Source organism: Salvia miltiorrhiza, chromosome 2 (assembly GCF_028751815.1).
Source record: "Salvia miltiorrhiza cultivar Shanhuang (shh) chromosome 2, IMPLAD_Smil_shh, whole genome shotgun sequence".
Lineage (NCBI taxonomy): Eukaryota > Viridiplantae > Streptophyta > Magnoliopsida > Lamiales > Lamiaceae > Salvia > Salvia miltiorrhiza.
In genome coordinates, this window is record NC_080388.1 from 51,020,318 (window position 1) to 51,037,956 (window position 17,639).

Below are 17,639 nucleotides of genomic sequence, written 5' to 3' on the forward strand. Positions count from 1 at the left end.
AGCTTTTTTCAGTAATTATTCACCAAGAAAAAACGAAATGAACAAAGTCCACTTCGAAAAATCAAAAACCTGAAAAAGATTTATCTTATTTGGTGTTCAGTTTCCTTGTGTGTGCAGTTGGATAGTTCTTTGTGTGTTGGTATATTCCGAACTGCAAAGTAAAAGGCCGAACTGCAACTGAATTAATCACAATAACAAATCCCGTCTTAAAATTACAACGGACTAACGATGAAATCTACATCGGATCTGCTACAGAAATATTTTAATGACGAAATTAATAAAATTAGTTACAGAATATCCATCGTAAATTTTTACTATGGAATTATTCTGTGGTTAAAACTAAGGAATATTGATTATTTAAATAATTAAAATATTAACGACATAATTATTCCGTATGTAGTTAAAAATAAAGAATATAAATTATTTAAATAATTAAAAATTACGATAGAATTATTCCATAGTGAAAATTGTTAAATATGTAATTATTTAAGTAATTTAAATCTAACCACATAATTGTTCCATCGTTTATAGAGTTGTAAATGAACAAAGCTACTTGCAAGCTATTCGATATTCGACTCTAGAAAAACTCGTTCGAAGTTCAATTCGATAGTAAACAAGCTCGAGCTCGATAAGTTTATCGAGCCTGACAGCACTCGACTCGTTAAGCTCGCGAACATATTCAGATTCGATTGTTTGTGAACATGTTTGCGAGCCTATTCACAAACCTTCAATTGTGTTAGTACACGAGCCTTAAACGAGACAAACTCAAGCTCGAGCTCGAGTAACATATCAATTAACACATTATTTAACAAGTCCAGCTCGATCTCAAGCTCGAATTCAATATTATCGAGTATCACACGAGCCGAACTCGAGCTCGGTAATTGGGTGACGAGCCAAGCTCGATCAATAAGATAAAAGTTCGAGTCGATCTTGAGCTAGGCTCAAACATTCGAACATTTAAACGAGGCGAGCTAATATTCGGTTCGACTCGGCTCGTTTACAACCATATTGTTAAATACATACAAAATAACACCTCCTCATTTTCATCCTCACGCGCCTTTCTACCCTAATACTAAAAGAATTCTCTGTTGTCGCCGACTCCACCACTCCGCTGCCTGATTCCTCGTGAGATGCACCAGCCATTTTATTCCACTGAGAAGCTCGAGGCACGAGCTCCTCTTTCCCCAAGCCTCAAGTCCCCATCTGACGCTCCGCCAAGTTCCACGGCTTCAAATCAAGTCTCAAGCTCAGCTTTTAATTTATATACTCTTTAGCATTTTTAACTCGATTTATATGATTTCGGCTCTCATATTTGTAATTTTATAATGTAGAGTTGAACGTTGAAATTTTACTTACTTAATTAAAACTACCAATTTTCTATTTTGTTTTGTTAAGATGAATTTTGTGGTTCATCCTAGTTCAATAGCTGTTTGCTAATCTAACCGCATCAGTTTCTGACTATCGTATTTCTTCCAATCCCAGGTTATCTCTCGCTCTCTCTCTCGTGGCTATTGGTGTCGGTCTTATAATAAGGATTCCTTTTGACTTAATTAAATTCAAAATTTAACTTGTTTAGCATCCACTATTATTTAATGAAGCTTTTTAGTCCTTAAATCTGGATCCAAGATCACTCAACTATTCAACAGCTAGTTTCTTGAAAACAAACATGGAGGCCTTAACATTTCCTTCGTATCTTCTCCCTCTTCTCCTTCTGCCTTTCTCTCTCTATCTCTTCTCGATCATCCGGAGAAAGAGCTCCGATGATCGGAAAAACCTCCCTCCCGGCTCCCGGGGCTGGCCGGTTGTCGGAGAGAACATCAAGTTCGCCCTCTTAGGCCCCGAGAAATTCATCAAAGATAGAATGGAGAAACACTCTCCCGAGGTATTCCAAACCTCGTTGTTGGGAGAGAGAGTGGCCACATTCTGCGGCGCTAAAGGTAATAAGTTTCTCTTCAGCAATGGGAACAAACTCGTCACTTCTTGGTGGCCGCAATCAATGAAGAAAGTGTTGTCGTTTCCCGAATTCTTCGATAGTAATCTGAAGGTGGATTCCGCCTTGAAACGCATCCTGCACCGCGACGTCTTCACGCCGGAGGCCTTGAAGAGACACGTTGCGGTGATGGACGCGCAGGCGCGGGAGCATCTGGAGCGCCACTGGAAACCAAATTCAGTTGTGAAGGTTCTGGGCTTGTCGAGGAAGTACACCTTCGAGCTGGCGTGCAGAGTGTTTCTGAGCGAGGTCGACCCAGTGCGCATAAGGAAGCTGTCGGATCCCTTCAACATGGTGAGCGAGGGGATGATCTCCGTGCCTCTGGATTTGCCCGGGACGGCCTACAACCGCGCCATCAAGGGAGGCAAGCTGGTGCGAGAGGAGCTGATGAGGATCATCCAGGAGCGGAGGAAGGAGTTGATGGAGAAGCCCGAGGCCGAGGGGCGGGACCTGCTGTCGAAGATGCTGCTGCTGAGGGAAGATGATGGCCGCCCTTTGAATGAGAAGCAGATTTGTAATGAGATAGTTGGTATGCTGGTGGCTAGCTACGAGACAACCAGCTCTGCGCTAACAAGTGTCATCAATTATCTTGCTCAACTTCCCCACATTTATAATCACGTCTTCAAAGGTAATGTTTCTACTGCATTTTATACTTTCTTAACATAACGTTCAACGTAACTTGCAAATTCAGGTAAACATTTTGTTATACGTTTTCCTATTAGGTGTAATTGCATCTAAATTAAATATACCACTTTTCATTCCATTTTGATTTTGCACATGAGCTAACATCTTTTCTCCAAATACGCCAACTTTTAATTATATTGATTTTTCATGTATTTGTCAATTTTCGATGAATTAATTATTATGCCTAGCTCAAATAGTAAATTACTATCGTGACTAGTTGAAGTGGTACAATCATTCAATTTCGCCGTTTTAAGTCTTGTAGGCATTTCAGACATTCTCTTCTCCATTAATTTGGGGCAACTGAAAAACAAACAAAATAGAAGTTCATATATTTGAAGAAAGAATGTTTAGTTCATATGCAAAATCAGAATTTAGTGAAAGTTCACGATTATCCTTTCCATATTATAAACATTCAATACATGGAATGAGACATGGGTTATGCAGAAACTATAATGTTTTGATCTCAATTACTCTGTTTCAAACAGAGCAAATGGCCATAGCAGAATCAAAAGGCCCCAATGAGCTGCTGACATGGGATGATATCGAGAAGATGAAGTACTCATGGAACGTCACGCGTGAATCGATGAGGCTTACGCCTCCTGCGGCAGGAGCGTTCAGGGAAGCCACAACTGAATTCTCCTATGCAGGCTTCACCATTCCTAAAGGATGGAAGGTGCGCACATACACACACTCAATCTACACTCACTAACTCCCCATTTTTCTTCTTCTTTTACGCTCAACTCAATAAGGGAATCATAAACTTGTAGACATTCTGGACGGTGCACTCGTCCCACAAGAATCCCGACTACTTCCCGGAGCCGGAGAGGTTTGATCCATCGCGGTTTGAGGGGAGTGGACCGCTTCCTTACACGTTCGTTCCCTTTGGAGGAGGACCAAGAATGTGCACCGGGAGAGAGTATGCTAGGCTTGAAATGTTGGTTATGATGCATAATGTGGTCACAAGGTTCAAACTTGAGAAGGTGATCCCAAATGAGAAGATAAATTACCATGCTTCGCCTACGCCAGTTTATGGCCTTCCACTTCATCTTCATCCTCATAAGAAATAGGCCTACAATTTGAACAGTTTTATGGTGGTTGTTATGCAAAAATTCTATAATTTAATAATGTTAAGTTTTTATCTCATTTCAAACTCTAGCTTTTGGTGCATTTATGATCTTCAGTTCACATGCATATTCAACAGCTGTAGTTAACAAGCACTGAGGCTTTCCTACTCTCTCTTTTGGCAATACTTTGTGTAGCATAAAACAAGGTAAATTTATTTTTCATGAATGAGAACAAACTACTCACCCCCTTTCCTAAACCGTTGAAAGCAAACTCTGACAAATATATAACCTTTAATTCTTTTAGAAAAAAAGATGCCCAAACTGCATGCTCTCATAAATAATTGTGGTCATCTGTGGTGGGCTATCAATATCATAGTTAGAAAATTTCATGTTATATCAGTTGGCGTATATCCATGGAACATGTGTACTCTCTTTTATATTATTGCTTGATAAGAATCTTTTTTTTTCTACAAATATATTATTAGTAGGGTTATTCTTAAATTATAAGTCGAATATGATCTTAACATTTTAACTCAAACTTAAAAATATTCTAAATACAAGTTATATTTATCTTTGTTGTTCATTTAATAGTCAAATCATAATTTCAAACTAAAAATATTCTAAATACAAGAAAAAAATTGTTCAAGAAAATGCAGGAAACGAAAAATGAGAAGAAGAATAACAAGATAGAGATAAGGAAAAAAATCAAATAAAAAAAATTAGGAATCAAACTAAAAAGAGAAGAAAAAGATAAGCATCCAAAGCTGTTCCGCAAATTGTGTGAATTATGATACTTACGATTTTAAATTATTGTTTGCGGAAGGGGAATTTATTAGAAATTTAGAATTAGGATACTTCGGTTTTAAAATCGGAAATTTGATAAAATGAAAAAATAGTTAGAAGGGCAAAATTGTCTGTTTATTTTTTAATTGATTAGAATTAATATATTTTTATTTTTGTGGATATTATTAATTTTTTGTTCAGCAAAGTGGTTATTTAGAGGTATTAACCCAAAAGGATACGATACTTTTATCATTTTTGCTATCCATAAAAATATAGTACTTTCTTCATAGAACACGATCCTACATATTTTTCTTATTTTTTATTATTATAAATACACCTTATTTACAAAACAATCACTCTTAATTCAATCCCAATCACTCATTTTATATAATGGTAGCTAGAACCCTTTCTCCACTAATAAACCACCAGTTTTATCAAAATTTGTGCCCACCGTGTCATCCTTTTGGTGAACGGAGAAAATATATAAAAATAAGAGTAAAATTTTGAAGTAGCCAAAATAAAGCATAAAACACAATTTATGGCCACACATTGAAAAAACACAAAATTTGGCTATTTTTATTGATTTGGATGTTTTTACCCTTAATGAGGCGGACCGGGTAGGATCAGGTACGCGGGTCGCGTGCCGGGTCGGGTTAGGCACTTATGGCACTAGTGCCATAAGTGCCAACGGAAATCCAAAATAAAAGTAAGTAAAATAGTCATTTTGGCACTTATGGCACTAATAGTGCCATAAGTGCCAACGGAAATTCAAAATAAAACCAAGTAAAATGGTCATTTGGGCACTTATGGCACTAATAGTGCCATACGTGCAGCACAAATACAGAAATAATAACATCATTTAAACTCTAAATGGAACATCTAAACCCTAAATGGATAATCTAAACCCTAAATGGAACATCTAAACCTCAAATGGATAATCTAAACCCTAAATGGAATATCTAAACCCTAGGGGGAAGTGTGCACATATGGCACATACGTGCATCACAAATACAGATCAGATCAGATCTGTCGATGGCTGAAATTGAAGGAGGCGGAGATCAGATCTGCCGATTGAGGAGGCGGCGCAACGATCAGATCAGATCCACCGCCGCCGCCTCATCAGATCAGATCCACCGCCGCCCCATCAAATCAGATCCGCCGCCGCCGCCTCATCTCCGCCACTTGACCAGTCCCTCCTCCACGCCGCCGATTTCAGAGGACCGGATCTCCTCCACCGCCACCGCCGCCTCATCCTCTACTCTGACGAATTTTGCCCAAGCCGCGAGAGCTCCGGTGACTTCTGCTCGGCGCCGCTGCCGCGCAGCCGCTGGGGAGAGAGAGGGGGAGATGAGAAAGAGAGAGGAGAGAGCGTCAGCCGCTAGAGAGAGAGAGGGAGATGAGAAAGAGAGAGGAGATAGAGAAAAGGGTAGGTAGAATAGTCATGACATATAAAAAATGGCCAAAATTTATTTTTTTTTAAATGGTGGACAAAATTTGATGTTGTATGTTGAATAGGGCCATTCGGCCCTATTATTTCTAAAAATAAACACCTCCCGAGGGCAGGAGCTTTCAGGGAAGCTACAACCAAATATATCTATTACTACTCTATTCCAGCTGACTTGGCTTGTATGTCTTTTCAGGGTTGTTCCATTTAATTTATTTTTTTTAAGTAATCATTTTATACTATATTAATTAATATGAGTTCACACACTTTATATTATAATTTTACACTCCTAAATAATTGTGTCAAAAAATATTAGCTAAGTGAAGTGGGATGGATAAGTATTTTAATTATATTTTTTTTTATAAAAATAACATTTATTATAATATTATGAATAGTACTTAACTTCTATTCCAAAAAATTGCTTTCATGACGTGTCATGTGATTATTATAAGTAATTACTTGCTCCATTATCAAGATAACACATGTTCGTTTTTTTTTCCATGGAATCCTCTTATAGTGAAGGAAGCACGGATTGCTTAGTATATATCTTTCTCCTTGTTCTCCACTAAATTTGCCTCTTCATCTTCTATGTTAAAGTAGCACTTGAAAACATAGTGTTCGTATTTGTGACAAGAATAAAATTCAATATGTGATGTATTCTTTGAGGCAACATCCTGTTTTAGACAAGATCATATTGTAGAAGAGAATTCTAACCTTACAGATAAAATTGTGGAAATAATATTCTCTTTGTCCTGCTCACTTGGCCTAGTTTTTTTTACGCGATTATTTAAAAAAGTAAGATTATAATGTAAATGCGTATAAAGGTGGGAGCCCATATTTATTATAGTAAAAATTGAATACCTAAAAAGGAAATTACATGCCAAGTCAAATGGAACAACCCAAAAAGGAAAGCAAACCAAATCAAGTGGGACAAAGGAAGTAACATTTTTGACCAAAATATCCTTGTAATAACGTAAAATACGTTGTTATAATTTTTTTCTTCCTATTTACACGATTTTGCAAATCGTGTAATAGACTCGAAAAGTGTGTAATAGTGTATTTTGAATTAATATATTTTTTTTGTAATTACACACTTTTACTATTACTAGCAAAAAGAATGTATATTATATTGTATGTATTTATTGATAGTTGGACTAATTAAAATACATTATCGTTTTTTCTTTCTTTTTTTTTTCTCTAGCAGAAAGTGTGTGCATTGCTAGCAATTCATGAATTTCATATTAGAGAAGAGACCATGAAAGTGAATGGAAGTTGGAGGGCTCAATGAAGCAATAATAAAAGTTGGAGGGTGCAATGCAATAAAATAAAATTGGAGGGTGCAATGCAATAAAATTAATATGTTCAGGGAATCAAAAAATGAATTTTCGAAAAAATTGTAAAAGAGATCCTCACCCGGCTCACATGTTAGTTGCGTAACATAATATTTTCCCTTGATAATTAGATTATTTTATTAATTTTTACAAGTTGAAATAAAAATATAAACATTGAGCGCTTTTTTTCAGGATCATATTTAATGGCCCATGTAAAATAGGGCAATTCCAGATAAATTTAAGGCACATCATGCGTAAAGTAGAACTATCCTAACAAAATTGTAGTCAACTATTCAATTTTTTGTTTTGTTAGTGCCGTAGTCAACTATTCAATTTATTGTCAAATAGCAATTTAAAATAAAGCAATAGGCCATTTTAAATAAGAAAATACAGTATTTGGCCACTAATTGAAAAAAAATACAAAATCTGATCATTTTTTTTAGAATTGTTTTGTCCTTAATTTGGGCGAACCAGATTCAAATTAAATTTGAGTTTGCGAGCGGATTAGACACACATGACACTACTAGTGCCATTAGTGCAATATACTCGGTGCTGCACGAATGATATTTATGACCATATATCAGTGTCATATACCTGTATGTGCTGATATTATTTAGATGTCACAATTATATGACCATTTTGAACACTTTCCCGTAGAGTTTATATTATCCATTTAGGGTTTAGATTTCCAATTTAGGGTTTAGATTATCCATTTAGGTGCTGCACAAATGGTACTAATAGCCATATTAGTGTCATTAGTGTCATATACTCTCTCTTATGTAGTATTGCACGAATGGTACTTATGACCATATTAGTGCCATTAGTGCCTCTTATGGTCACTAGTATCATTCGTTGTAACACCCCGCCCATTTCTATTAAGTTTAGAATTTGTTTTGAACTTAGATTATGATGATTTATGCCGGAGAATTTGAAATGAATTTATTTTAATGCCAACAAAATTATTTACAAAATCTTTTGACAAATTCATCTATTCAAATCTTTATGCATTTCATATTATTCAAAGTGATCATATGTGATTTATCTCCATGATTAAGTATTTATTTGTACATGATTTAATTTAAGTTTGTGTTGGATTTTAACTACTATTTAATTGTGTTGGGCTTGATAGTTATTTTTATTTGGGCCTTTTAGTTAAGGTCAATTGGTATATATATTTTTAGCATTTAATCTTTAGCCCAAACCCAACTCCATTTCTCTTTATGTCAATTCTCCCAAGTACAGCAGCTACCAGCTATGCAGCTCATCCCCATGCGGCCATGGGAACGGATCCCCTGCTGTGCACAGCAGGATGCTGTGCACAAAAACAAGGTAAATGGGTGATTTAATATTTTTCTTTTTTGTATTTTTTTAAAGTTATGTATTTATTTTCTTCTTGTTTTTGTGCACAGCACCATGCTGTGCACAGCAGGGGATCCGTTCCCTGCGGCCATGCCTCACCTCAGCTGCTCCTTTCACTCTTTCACGTCTCACCCTCTTTCATGTTTCACCCATGCTTTGCTATTGTATATGTACTTTAACCTATTCAATCTCACCGCTTCAAATACCTTTAACCTCCTCTCAAAATCCTTCACCCAACAGCAAGCCCTCCTCGGTAATGTTTCCCTTTCAATTCATTCTCTTTTTTTCACTTCTTCTCATTCTTTGCAGAACTTGTGGCATCCCAGAAAATACCAAAAAGGTTTTACCTTTGAACTCTTTACTTCCATTTATTTCACTGCCACAACATAATTCACGCACTGCAAACTAACCAGCAACTCATTCTTTCATTTAAACCAACACATCAATTTTTACAAAGGCTGTAAACGTATGAACTTTATGAAATGTGTATACAATTTGGAATACAAGTAGTGGAATTATATTGAACAAGCATGTATAGAACTAGCCTTATAAACTGTAAATTCGAACTTGAGCCGTTGAATGTTGAGTGTGATGAGGAGTGATATGTGTAGAGTAGGGAGATAACGTAAATCAGTGAAATTGGCCCCACCAGCGGAACGAGTATGGCAGAGGAAGTGCAATCGTCAGGGGAATCATCCTTGCCAGAGAAGTCAGACTTGCCAGAGGAGCCATACTCACCAGAGGAATCTCATTCACCAGAGGCATCTCACTCACCAGAGGAATCACGCATGCCAGAGGCATCTCACTCACCAGAGGAATCACGCATGCCAGAGGAGTCACCTCCGCCAGAGATGTCGCTTTCGCCAGAAGAACGACCTTCACCAGCGGAATCGCCAGAAAACGCGGGAGATTGCCCGCGTGAAGGCGAATTTACCGATATGCCCCTCAACCACGCCGAATGCATGCCTTAGTACTGATTTTACTATTTTGCCCTCTTATGTAATCTATAAATATGCCCTGGGCTCGTGCATTGTATTGACGTTATCTCTCATTTTCGAATACAGCAGCAAATTCTCTCTTGTGTTCGAACATTCCAATTGTTTTCTTCGTCTTCTTCAGCTAATCAAACTAGGTATAACTTACAATTATCGCTTTAGCTTAGGTGTTGGTTTCTAGTTTCACCAACTGGCGCCGTCTGTGGGAAAGCTACTGAGTTAGGATGTGAGTTTGTGGACGCCGGCGCATGCAGATCTGAAATTCCAATCGGGTTTGCGTATGTCGGTACCGTTTGAGCCGATAATTCGGACACCCAGATGATTTCGAGCTGTTAATTGCGTTTTTTCGGGCTGATGTGCTTTTAATCTTTTACGATCTGTGTTTAATTACGTTTTTGGTGCATGGGAAAAGGTGGTGAAAGTCGTAAATCATGAATTGGGGGGATATGTGTTTATTTACCGATTGATCGGTTTAATTATGGGTGAATGCAAGGTTTCTTCGTAGAATCGGGATTTTACTTATAGATCTGATGTTTATACTGGTGAATTGTGGAGTATCGCTCTGTTTCTGCTTAAATTGGGTTTTTGCTGATGATTTACGGGTTTCGCATCGGTAGAATGTTGGTTAACACTCCATTTTTGCTGTGATTGAGCTTGTGTTGTTGATTTGTGGATGTTTTTCATTTAAGGGAGATAATTATCGATATTTTTCGTATTTTTGTGGCTAATCTTCGTTTTCTATCGGTGGATTATGGGGTAATGCTCTGTTTCTGTTATGATTGGGTTTGCACTGTTAATTTGCGGTTGTGTTTCGTCTGAGGATGATAATTATCGGTGTGCTCCATGTTTTCTTCGACTAATCTTCGTTCTATGCCCTGTTTAACGCGTTATGCTACTAATCCGGCTGATTGCCATGATAACTCTGTTATTTTTGGGTTTTTGCGGTTAATATAGCACACGATCGTGGTAATTTCGGGTTATGATGTTCGTTTTCTTGCAAATTCCTTACTATATATCATGCTTAACGTTTTGTGCTAACAAGCTTCTTGGTGGTTGTTCTGTTTATGTCTATCTTCGGATCTCTTACTTTGGTTCTCTGGACACTCTGTTTCTTCTGCCGGATCTTAATAAGAGTCTACAGGGGAAATTTCTGTTGTTCGGGCTCTGTTATTTTAATCTATGCCCTGGGTTTATTTCCCAGTGTATAGAGTTACCTTGAGGGGAATTTTTTAACGGCCTCTGCGCCGGTGTTCGGGACTTCTCATATCGGGATTTCAATTAGTAGAGGAGGATCTATTCGTTTGCCGTCTGTACCATGGGATCTTCTGATGCTCACCGCACCTTGGAAAAGGAGTTCGACTCCGCTGCTCTTACTACTGAGGTGCCTACCTCACTGTTCAACGGGCTACAGGGCAACACCACCTTCACTACGCCACCAGGCTTTCCTGCTATCTCGGCTACTCCGCTGACAGGGCTGAATATTAACACCCAGAGATCTGCTCTGGTGACTCCGGGATCTGATATGCCAGGCTTGGCCCCTATGTCTGGTGGGGGATCGCTTAACTTCGGGCTGGCAGAGCAAATGATGGCTTTACTCAGCTATGCTAATATGCGTCAGGCACTGGGAACTCCGATGCTGTCTATCATCCCCACTGTAGCTCCCCCGGTTGGAGCGGCCAACCCGCAGGGCACTGAGGCCCCACCTCCCGATGCTCAGGAGGCAAACATTTTGGCAATCAACAAACAGGCTGTGATGCCTGGGGAAATGCAAGGGGACCCTGCTGACAGGGAAGTGGAAAGAAGACCAGAGGGGAGCCGTGTTAGGCTCAACAGTGTTGTCAGGAAGGAGAGGGTTGACGAGTCTGATAGTCAATCCGTCTTCCTTGTGTTTGAGGAAGAGAGACCGAAGGAGAAGGCACGGTTGAAAAACCAAGTATCGCAGCTGAAACACCAACTCCAGAATCTGGAGGAATCGTTGAGGGAGAAATCCCGGAGGGACGACAGGGGACAGAGGTCAGAGAGGTCGAACAGGGCAGAGCGGTCGTACAGAGCAGAGAAGTCCCATCGTCCAGAGAAATCACGGTACACCGAAAGATCAGAGGAAAGGGAGCTGGAGTATTCCTCTGGCAGGCCAGGGCACAGGGCTCACAAGCGTCACGGCCATGACGCGCCAAGGGACAGAAGGGAGCAGGGAAGATACAAGGAGGACAAAAGGGCCAAGACTTCAAGGTTTCATCCCATCAGCAACCGTAGTCCTTTCTCTGATGATATTCTGGCAGATACTTTACCCCGAAGTTACAAGCCCATTTCTCTGGATTATGATGGCACCACTGATCCAGAGGTCCACCTCAATCGGTTCGAGGGATTGGTCACGCTGCACATGTACACTGAGGGCATCAAGTGCCGCATCTTCTCCACTACTCTAACCGGACCAGCTCAGTTATGGTTTGGGACGCTGGCCCCAAATTCTATTCACTCCTTTGAAGATTTACAAACTCGTTTTCTACGACAGTTCGCAAGTTCGCGAAGGGTAGGGAAGTCAGCTCTTTCATTGATGGATATCAAGCAGGATCAGGGTGAAACATTGCGGGAGTACACTGCAAGGTTTAATCTCGCTGCTCTGGAGGTGCCAGAGGCAAAGTCACAGATCAAGAATTGTGCCTACGTCAGAGGGCTCAAGCCGGGGCTCTTATTTGACGAGCTACAGATCCGACCAGCAAGGGATTTCGACGATATTATGGCAAGGTGCCAGGCTATCTACAGTTGGAAGACGCCAAGATGGCGAGAAAAGCGGAAAACGATAAACATAAAGCTAAAAGAGCTGAGGAAGCACCAGAGAGACAGAGACACCAGGATAGAGCACCATTCAGAGGGTTACCTCCGAGGGTACTGCCACCCCAAGGAGAAATGCCGCCCCGACAGCAATGTACCGTGAACGAAGTCACGCGGTTTACTGAATACACGCCTTTAAATAAACCACAGGAGGAAATCTTTCATTTGGTAAAGGATCAACCATTCTTTCGGGCACCGGGAACCTACCGGGATGGGCCGCCACAGGAGGGGCCTAATAATAAGCTGTGTGAGTATCACAACTCTTATGGACACTACACAAAATATTGCGGGCATCTTAAGCATCAGTTAGAGCTACTGGTGCGCCAGGGAAACCTCGACCAGTTCATTGACAGAGGAACCGAGGGCCAGAGGCGGAATGATCAGAGGGATCATAGGGACCAGCGGGATCATAGAGATCAGAGGGATCAGAGAAATAACTGGGATCAGTGACAAGAACAGGGGAATAATAGGGATCAAAGAAATGACAATCAGGATAATCGTAGGGAAGGGCCAGAAAGACAAGCACCTCCTCCCCCGTATCGGAGGGAAGTTCATATGATTTGTGGAGAGAATGGAACGCCCACATCAAATAGGGCTAAGAAACAAGTGGTCAGAGCAGTGAAGTCAGGATACTACCATAAGCAGGTTATGGAGATTACAAGTGCGGCAGAGGAGCCGGCAATCACCTTTGGGACAGAGGATCTACGTACATTGATGTATCCACACGACGATGCGCTGGTGATCATGGCAGATATTGCCGGCTGCATTGTTCACCGTATCTTTGTAGACTCGGGTAGTGCCGTGAATATCCTGTACAAAGAGTGCCTTCAAAATATGGGAATCGAGGTTCATATTGAGCCAACAAACGCCCCCTTATTTGGGTTCGGAGGAGAAATGGTCATGCCTTTGGGTTATGTGGAACTGCCGTTAAACCTCGGCATTGCAACTGCTAATAGCAAAACTAGGATGGTGCGTTTCTTGGTGGTGGATATGCCAAAGCCCTCCTACAATGTGATACTTGGCCGGCCTGCCTTGATGGCATTCAGGGCGGTGATCTCTATGTTTCACTTGAAAATGAAATTCCCCATCGAGGGGGGGAGAGTGGGAGAAGTTTGTGGTGATCAAACAGCATCGAAAGCTTGCCATGTACAAATGCTTACACATTTAGCGGGGCAGAAAAGGGAAAGAGTGACAGAGGGATCGGATACACGGAAGAAGGGGAAGGTGGGCGAAGTGAATGCCTCGGCAGAGGAGCGCCAGGAATTGGCAGACATATTGAAAGACAGGGACAGTACAGAAAAAACCGCGCTGGTGTCTACTAGTGATGTTTGCAACATGATCGAATTATTCCCAGGGAAAGAGGGGTTTCAGACCAAAATTGGGTCTTCCATGAGTGATCAAGTCAGGGACGAGCTCATTAATTGCTTGCGCAGAAATGCGGATGTGTTCGCGTTCAGCACCGCCGATTTAAAGGGAATTGACAGAGGGTTGGCAGAGCATTGCCTTAATGTGGATCCTAAAATTAAGCCAGTAAAGCAACGAACAAGGAATTTTGGGGCCGAGAAGGACGCTGCAATAAGGGAACAGGTCTATGGGTTGTTGGAAGCAGGGCACATTGTGGAAGTGCAATACTCAGAGTGGATTTCAAACGCGGTGATGGTACCAAAGAAAACAAATACTTGGAGGATGTGTGTCGATTTCAGAGATCTGAACGCTGCTTGCCCAAAAGACCACTATCCTCTGCCGAGGATTGATCAGCTGGTGGATTCCACTTCGGGATGTGCTTTATTATCCATGATGGATGCATATCAGGGGTATCATCAAGTCAAAATTCACAAGGGAGACATTGCTAAAACGGCTTTTGCCGTCTGTTACGGGGTTTATGGCTGGAAGAGTATGCCATTCAGTTTGAAAAACGCGAGGGCCACGTATCAGCGGATGATGGAAAAAATCTTCAAAGAACAGCTCTCCAAGAATATCTCAGTGTATGTGGATGACATGCTTGTGCGGAGTATAAGGGCAGAGGACCATGTCTCTGATCTTGAGGAGATCTTCACTGTGGTTAGAAAGCATCGGCTCATGCTGAATCCAGCGAAATGCACCTTTGGGGTTACAACAAGGAAATTCTTGGGCTACAAAGTCACGCCCGCAGGGATTGAAGTCAACGCAGAAAAGGTCAAAGCCATTATGGAAATGACACCACCCAGAGGGATCAAGGAAGTGCAGACATTGAACGGGCGCATCACTGCTCTGAGCAGGTTTATCTCACGGTCGGCAGAGCGCAGTATGCCGTTTTTTAAAATCTTAAGGAAGGGAACCAAATTCTTGTGGACAGCAGAATGCCGGGCGGCATTTGAGGATCTTAAAGTGTATTTAGCGATGCTCCCGACTCTGACCAAGCCGGTCCCGGGAGAAACATTGTATCTGTATATAGCCGTGGGGGAAGAATCAGTCAGCTATGTGCTCATCAGAGAAGAGGGAAGTCATCAGAGACCAATTTATTTTGTCAGCAGGATCATCCAAGGTCCCGAGCTAAATTACACAGAGATTGAGAAGGCTGCTCTGGCGGTCATGGTCACGGCGAGAAAGTTGAGGCCGTATTTTTTATCACATCGGGTAGTGGTGCGCACTGCCCTGCCTTTTAAACAAGTGTTGGGGCGCCCGGATTTGTCGGGAAGAATGGTGAAGTGGGCTGTGGAGTTGGGGGAATATGATGTGGAGTATGAGCCAAGAACAGCGATCAAAGCACAAGCGTTGGCAGATTTCATCCAAGAAACAACTCGCCGTCTCGTACCAGAGTTTTGGGTTGCCTTTGTGGACGGATCAGTGACAAAAGAGGGATGCGGAATTGGGGTATACATCACATCACCGGGGTATGGTACATATCAGTTTGCAATCAAATTCACTTGCCGACTGTCCAACAATGAGGCTGAGTATGAAGCTGTGGTCAGAGGGGCGCATATTTTGTCAGAACTCAAGGCCGAATGTGTCATCATCAACACAGACTCCCAGTTAGTGGCCCAACAATATTCAGGGGGTTATAGTGTCAAAGAAGAACGCATGAGGGCGTACCACCGCAAGATCAGCGAGATGAAGGACAAGTTTATGGAATTCAAAATCGAGCAGATTTCCCGGGAAGAGAATACGAAAGCAGACCTACTGGCGCGAATGGCTAGTGCAGTGGAACAAACCTGGAGTGATGAAATTATTTTACTCTGTGATACCAGAGAGATGGGGACTTCGCAAGTTTTTTCAGTAGAAATCAGAGATGACTGGCGGGCTCCTATCATACATTTTCTCAAGACAGGGGAGCGGTTGAACAAGGAATCTAATCAGAGGGCCCGATACGAAAATTATTACTTGCTTAATGACCAACTCTACAAACGATCCTTTACTCAGCCTTTACTAAAATGCTTATCTCTAGAGGAAGCTAACTTTGCTTTAAACGAAGTTCATGCAGGTTGCTGTGGTGGTCACACGGGATTTCGGGACCTTGTACGCAAAATCATTCGGGCAGGGTTCTACTGGCCTAATATCAACAAAGACGCCAGAGAGTTCGTCCGCAAGTGTGAGACTTGCCAGAGACACGCCAGGAGAATCAACATTCCAGGGGAACCTATGGGCGTTATGTACGCTGCATGTCCATTCAACAAGTGGGGTATCGACATAGTCGGGAAGCTGCCCACGGCACCAGGGGGCAAATGCTTTCTGCTTGTAGCGGTGGACTACTTCTCTAAGTGGGTCGAGGCTGAGGCTGTGGGGAAAATCGATGAGGTGACTGTGGAGCGCTTCATTTGGCGGAATATATGTTCCAGATTTGGGGTCCCAATGATCATCGTTTCTGACAATGGAACCCAGTTTACAGGGCAGAGGATCGCGGATTTCTGTGATCGGATGGACATCACTCAAAGATTCGTCTCGGTAGCTCATCCGCAAGCAAATGGCCAAGTGGAGTTGGCCAACAAGACAATATGCGAAGGGATCAAGAAGAGGCTGACTCAGAGCAGAGGCAAATGGGTTGAGGAGCTGGATACTATACTTTGGGCCTACCGCACTAGCCCAAAGACAGCCACGGGTAAAGCACCATTTACTCTGGTGTATGGATCTAATGCGGTAATACCAGCGGAGGCAAGATTGGAATTATATCGGATAACAACCTACGACACTGAGTACAATGCTGAACTTCGTCGAGCAGAGCTAGATTTGGTGGAAGCACAGAGGGATGAGGCCCGGGTCAGAGCAGCAAAATACAAAAGCATTATCAAAGCAGGATACGACAAGAGGGTCAGAGCACGGAAGCTATCCAAGGGCGACTTAGTCCTCAAAAGAGCTGATGCATTGAAGGCAGTGGGCAAGTTCGAAGCTAATTGGGAAGGCCCGTTTATCATCACAGAGGTCCTAGGTGGTGGAGTGTATACACTGTCGGATCCAGACGGCAGAGCTCTTCCTAGATCATGGAATATCAACAATCTCAAAAAGTTCTATGTATAACTGCTACTTAGCGGGACTGATGCCAATGTAGACCGGATACTCTTTTTCCCCACAGGGGTTTTAACGAGGTCCGGGACCATAATATCAATAAAACAGATATGTGGTTCTAGGGAATTCCCTGGTGTTATTTCATTTACTTTAATTATCGTTCTTTATGTTACATATACTACCTAACATGTTCATGCAGAGCATTGCACATGTCACCAGAGGGGGGAGTAGGGTGTACACCCCTAGCGCACAATTTACAAATTCAAAATACAAACTGCTTCTTAGCGGGACAAGGGAGAAACAAATACAAAAACCGCTTCTTAGCAGGTCAAAGGGAAAGCAAACATCAGGGATTGACGACTTCTCTTCCATGCGCCAACACTTCAAGCTCTTCTTCTCCGCTGAGACATGCCCACTTCTCAGATCTACTCCAGATCTACCCCACGCCTGCAGAACACCAAGAAAAAACAAACAAGTCAAAGTGCCAAAAAGAAAGAGTACAGAAGAGGAACAGACCAACCAACATCCAGATCTCAGGAAGCCGATGATAATGCTCCCGATTGCCGGAAGCCTGCTCCTTGCAACCACAATACCGGAGATCTACCCCAGAAACACAAAGGGAAGGGCGGAGCCTTCAAAGATGTAGGTGCCCTGAACAGGACTTCCCGCAATTGGGTG

The 17,639-nt window shown here is 41.8% G+C and overlaps 2 protein-coding genes across 2 annotated transcripts; both read left to right on the forward strand.

Annotated features, from left to right (window-relative positions):
* Positions 1–1,366: 1,366 nt before the first annotated feature.
* Positions 1,367–3,829, forward strand: LOC131010052 (beta-amyrin 6-beta-monooxygenase-like). Its single transcript, XM_057937447.1, has 3 exons — positions 1,367–2,618; positions 3,160–3,347; positions 3,442–3,829. Exons 1-3 carry the CDS (start codon positions 1,667–1,669, stop codon positions 3,739–3,741), a joined length of 1,440 nt encoding a protein of 479 aa, XP_057793430.1. The 5' UTR covers positions 1,367–1,666; the 3' UTR covers positions 3,742–3,829.
* Positions 3,830–13,037: 9,208 nt separating this feature from the next.
* On the forward strand, positions 13,038–16,973 carry LOC131009689 (uncharacterized). Its single transcript, XM_057937100.1, has 4 exons — positions 13,038–13,532; positions 13,659–14,105; positions 14,295–15,942; positions 16,000–16,973. The coding sequence occupies exons 1-4, from the start codon at positions 13,038–13,040 to the stop codon at positions 16,971–16,973; spliced, it is 3,564 nt and encodes a 1,187-aa protein (XP_057793083.1).
* The last annotated feature ends 666 nt before the right edge of the window (positions 16,974–17,639 follow it).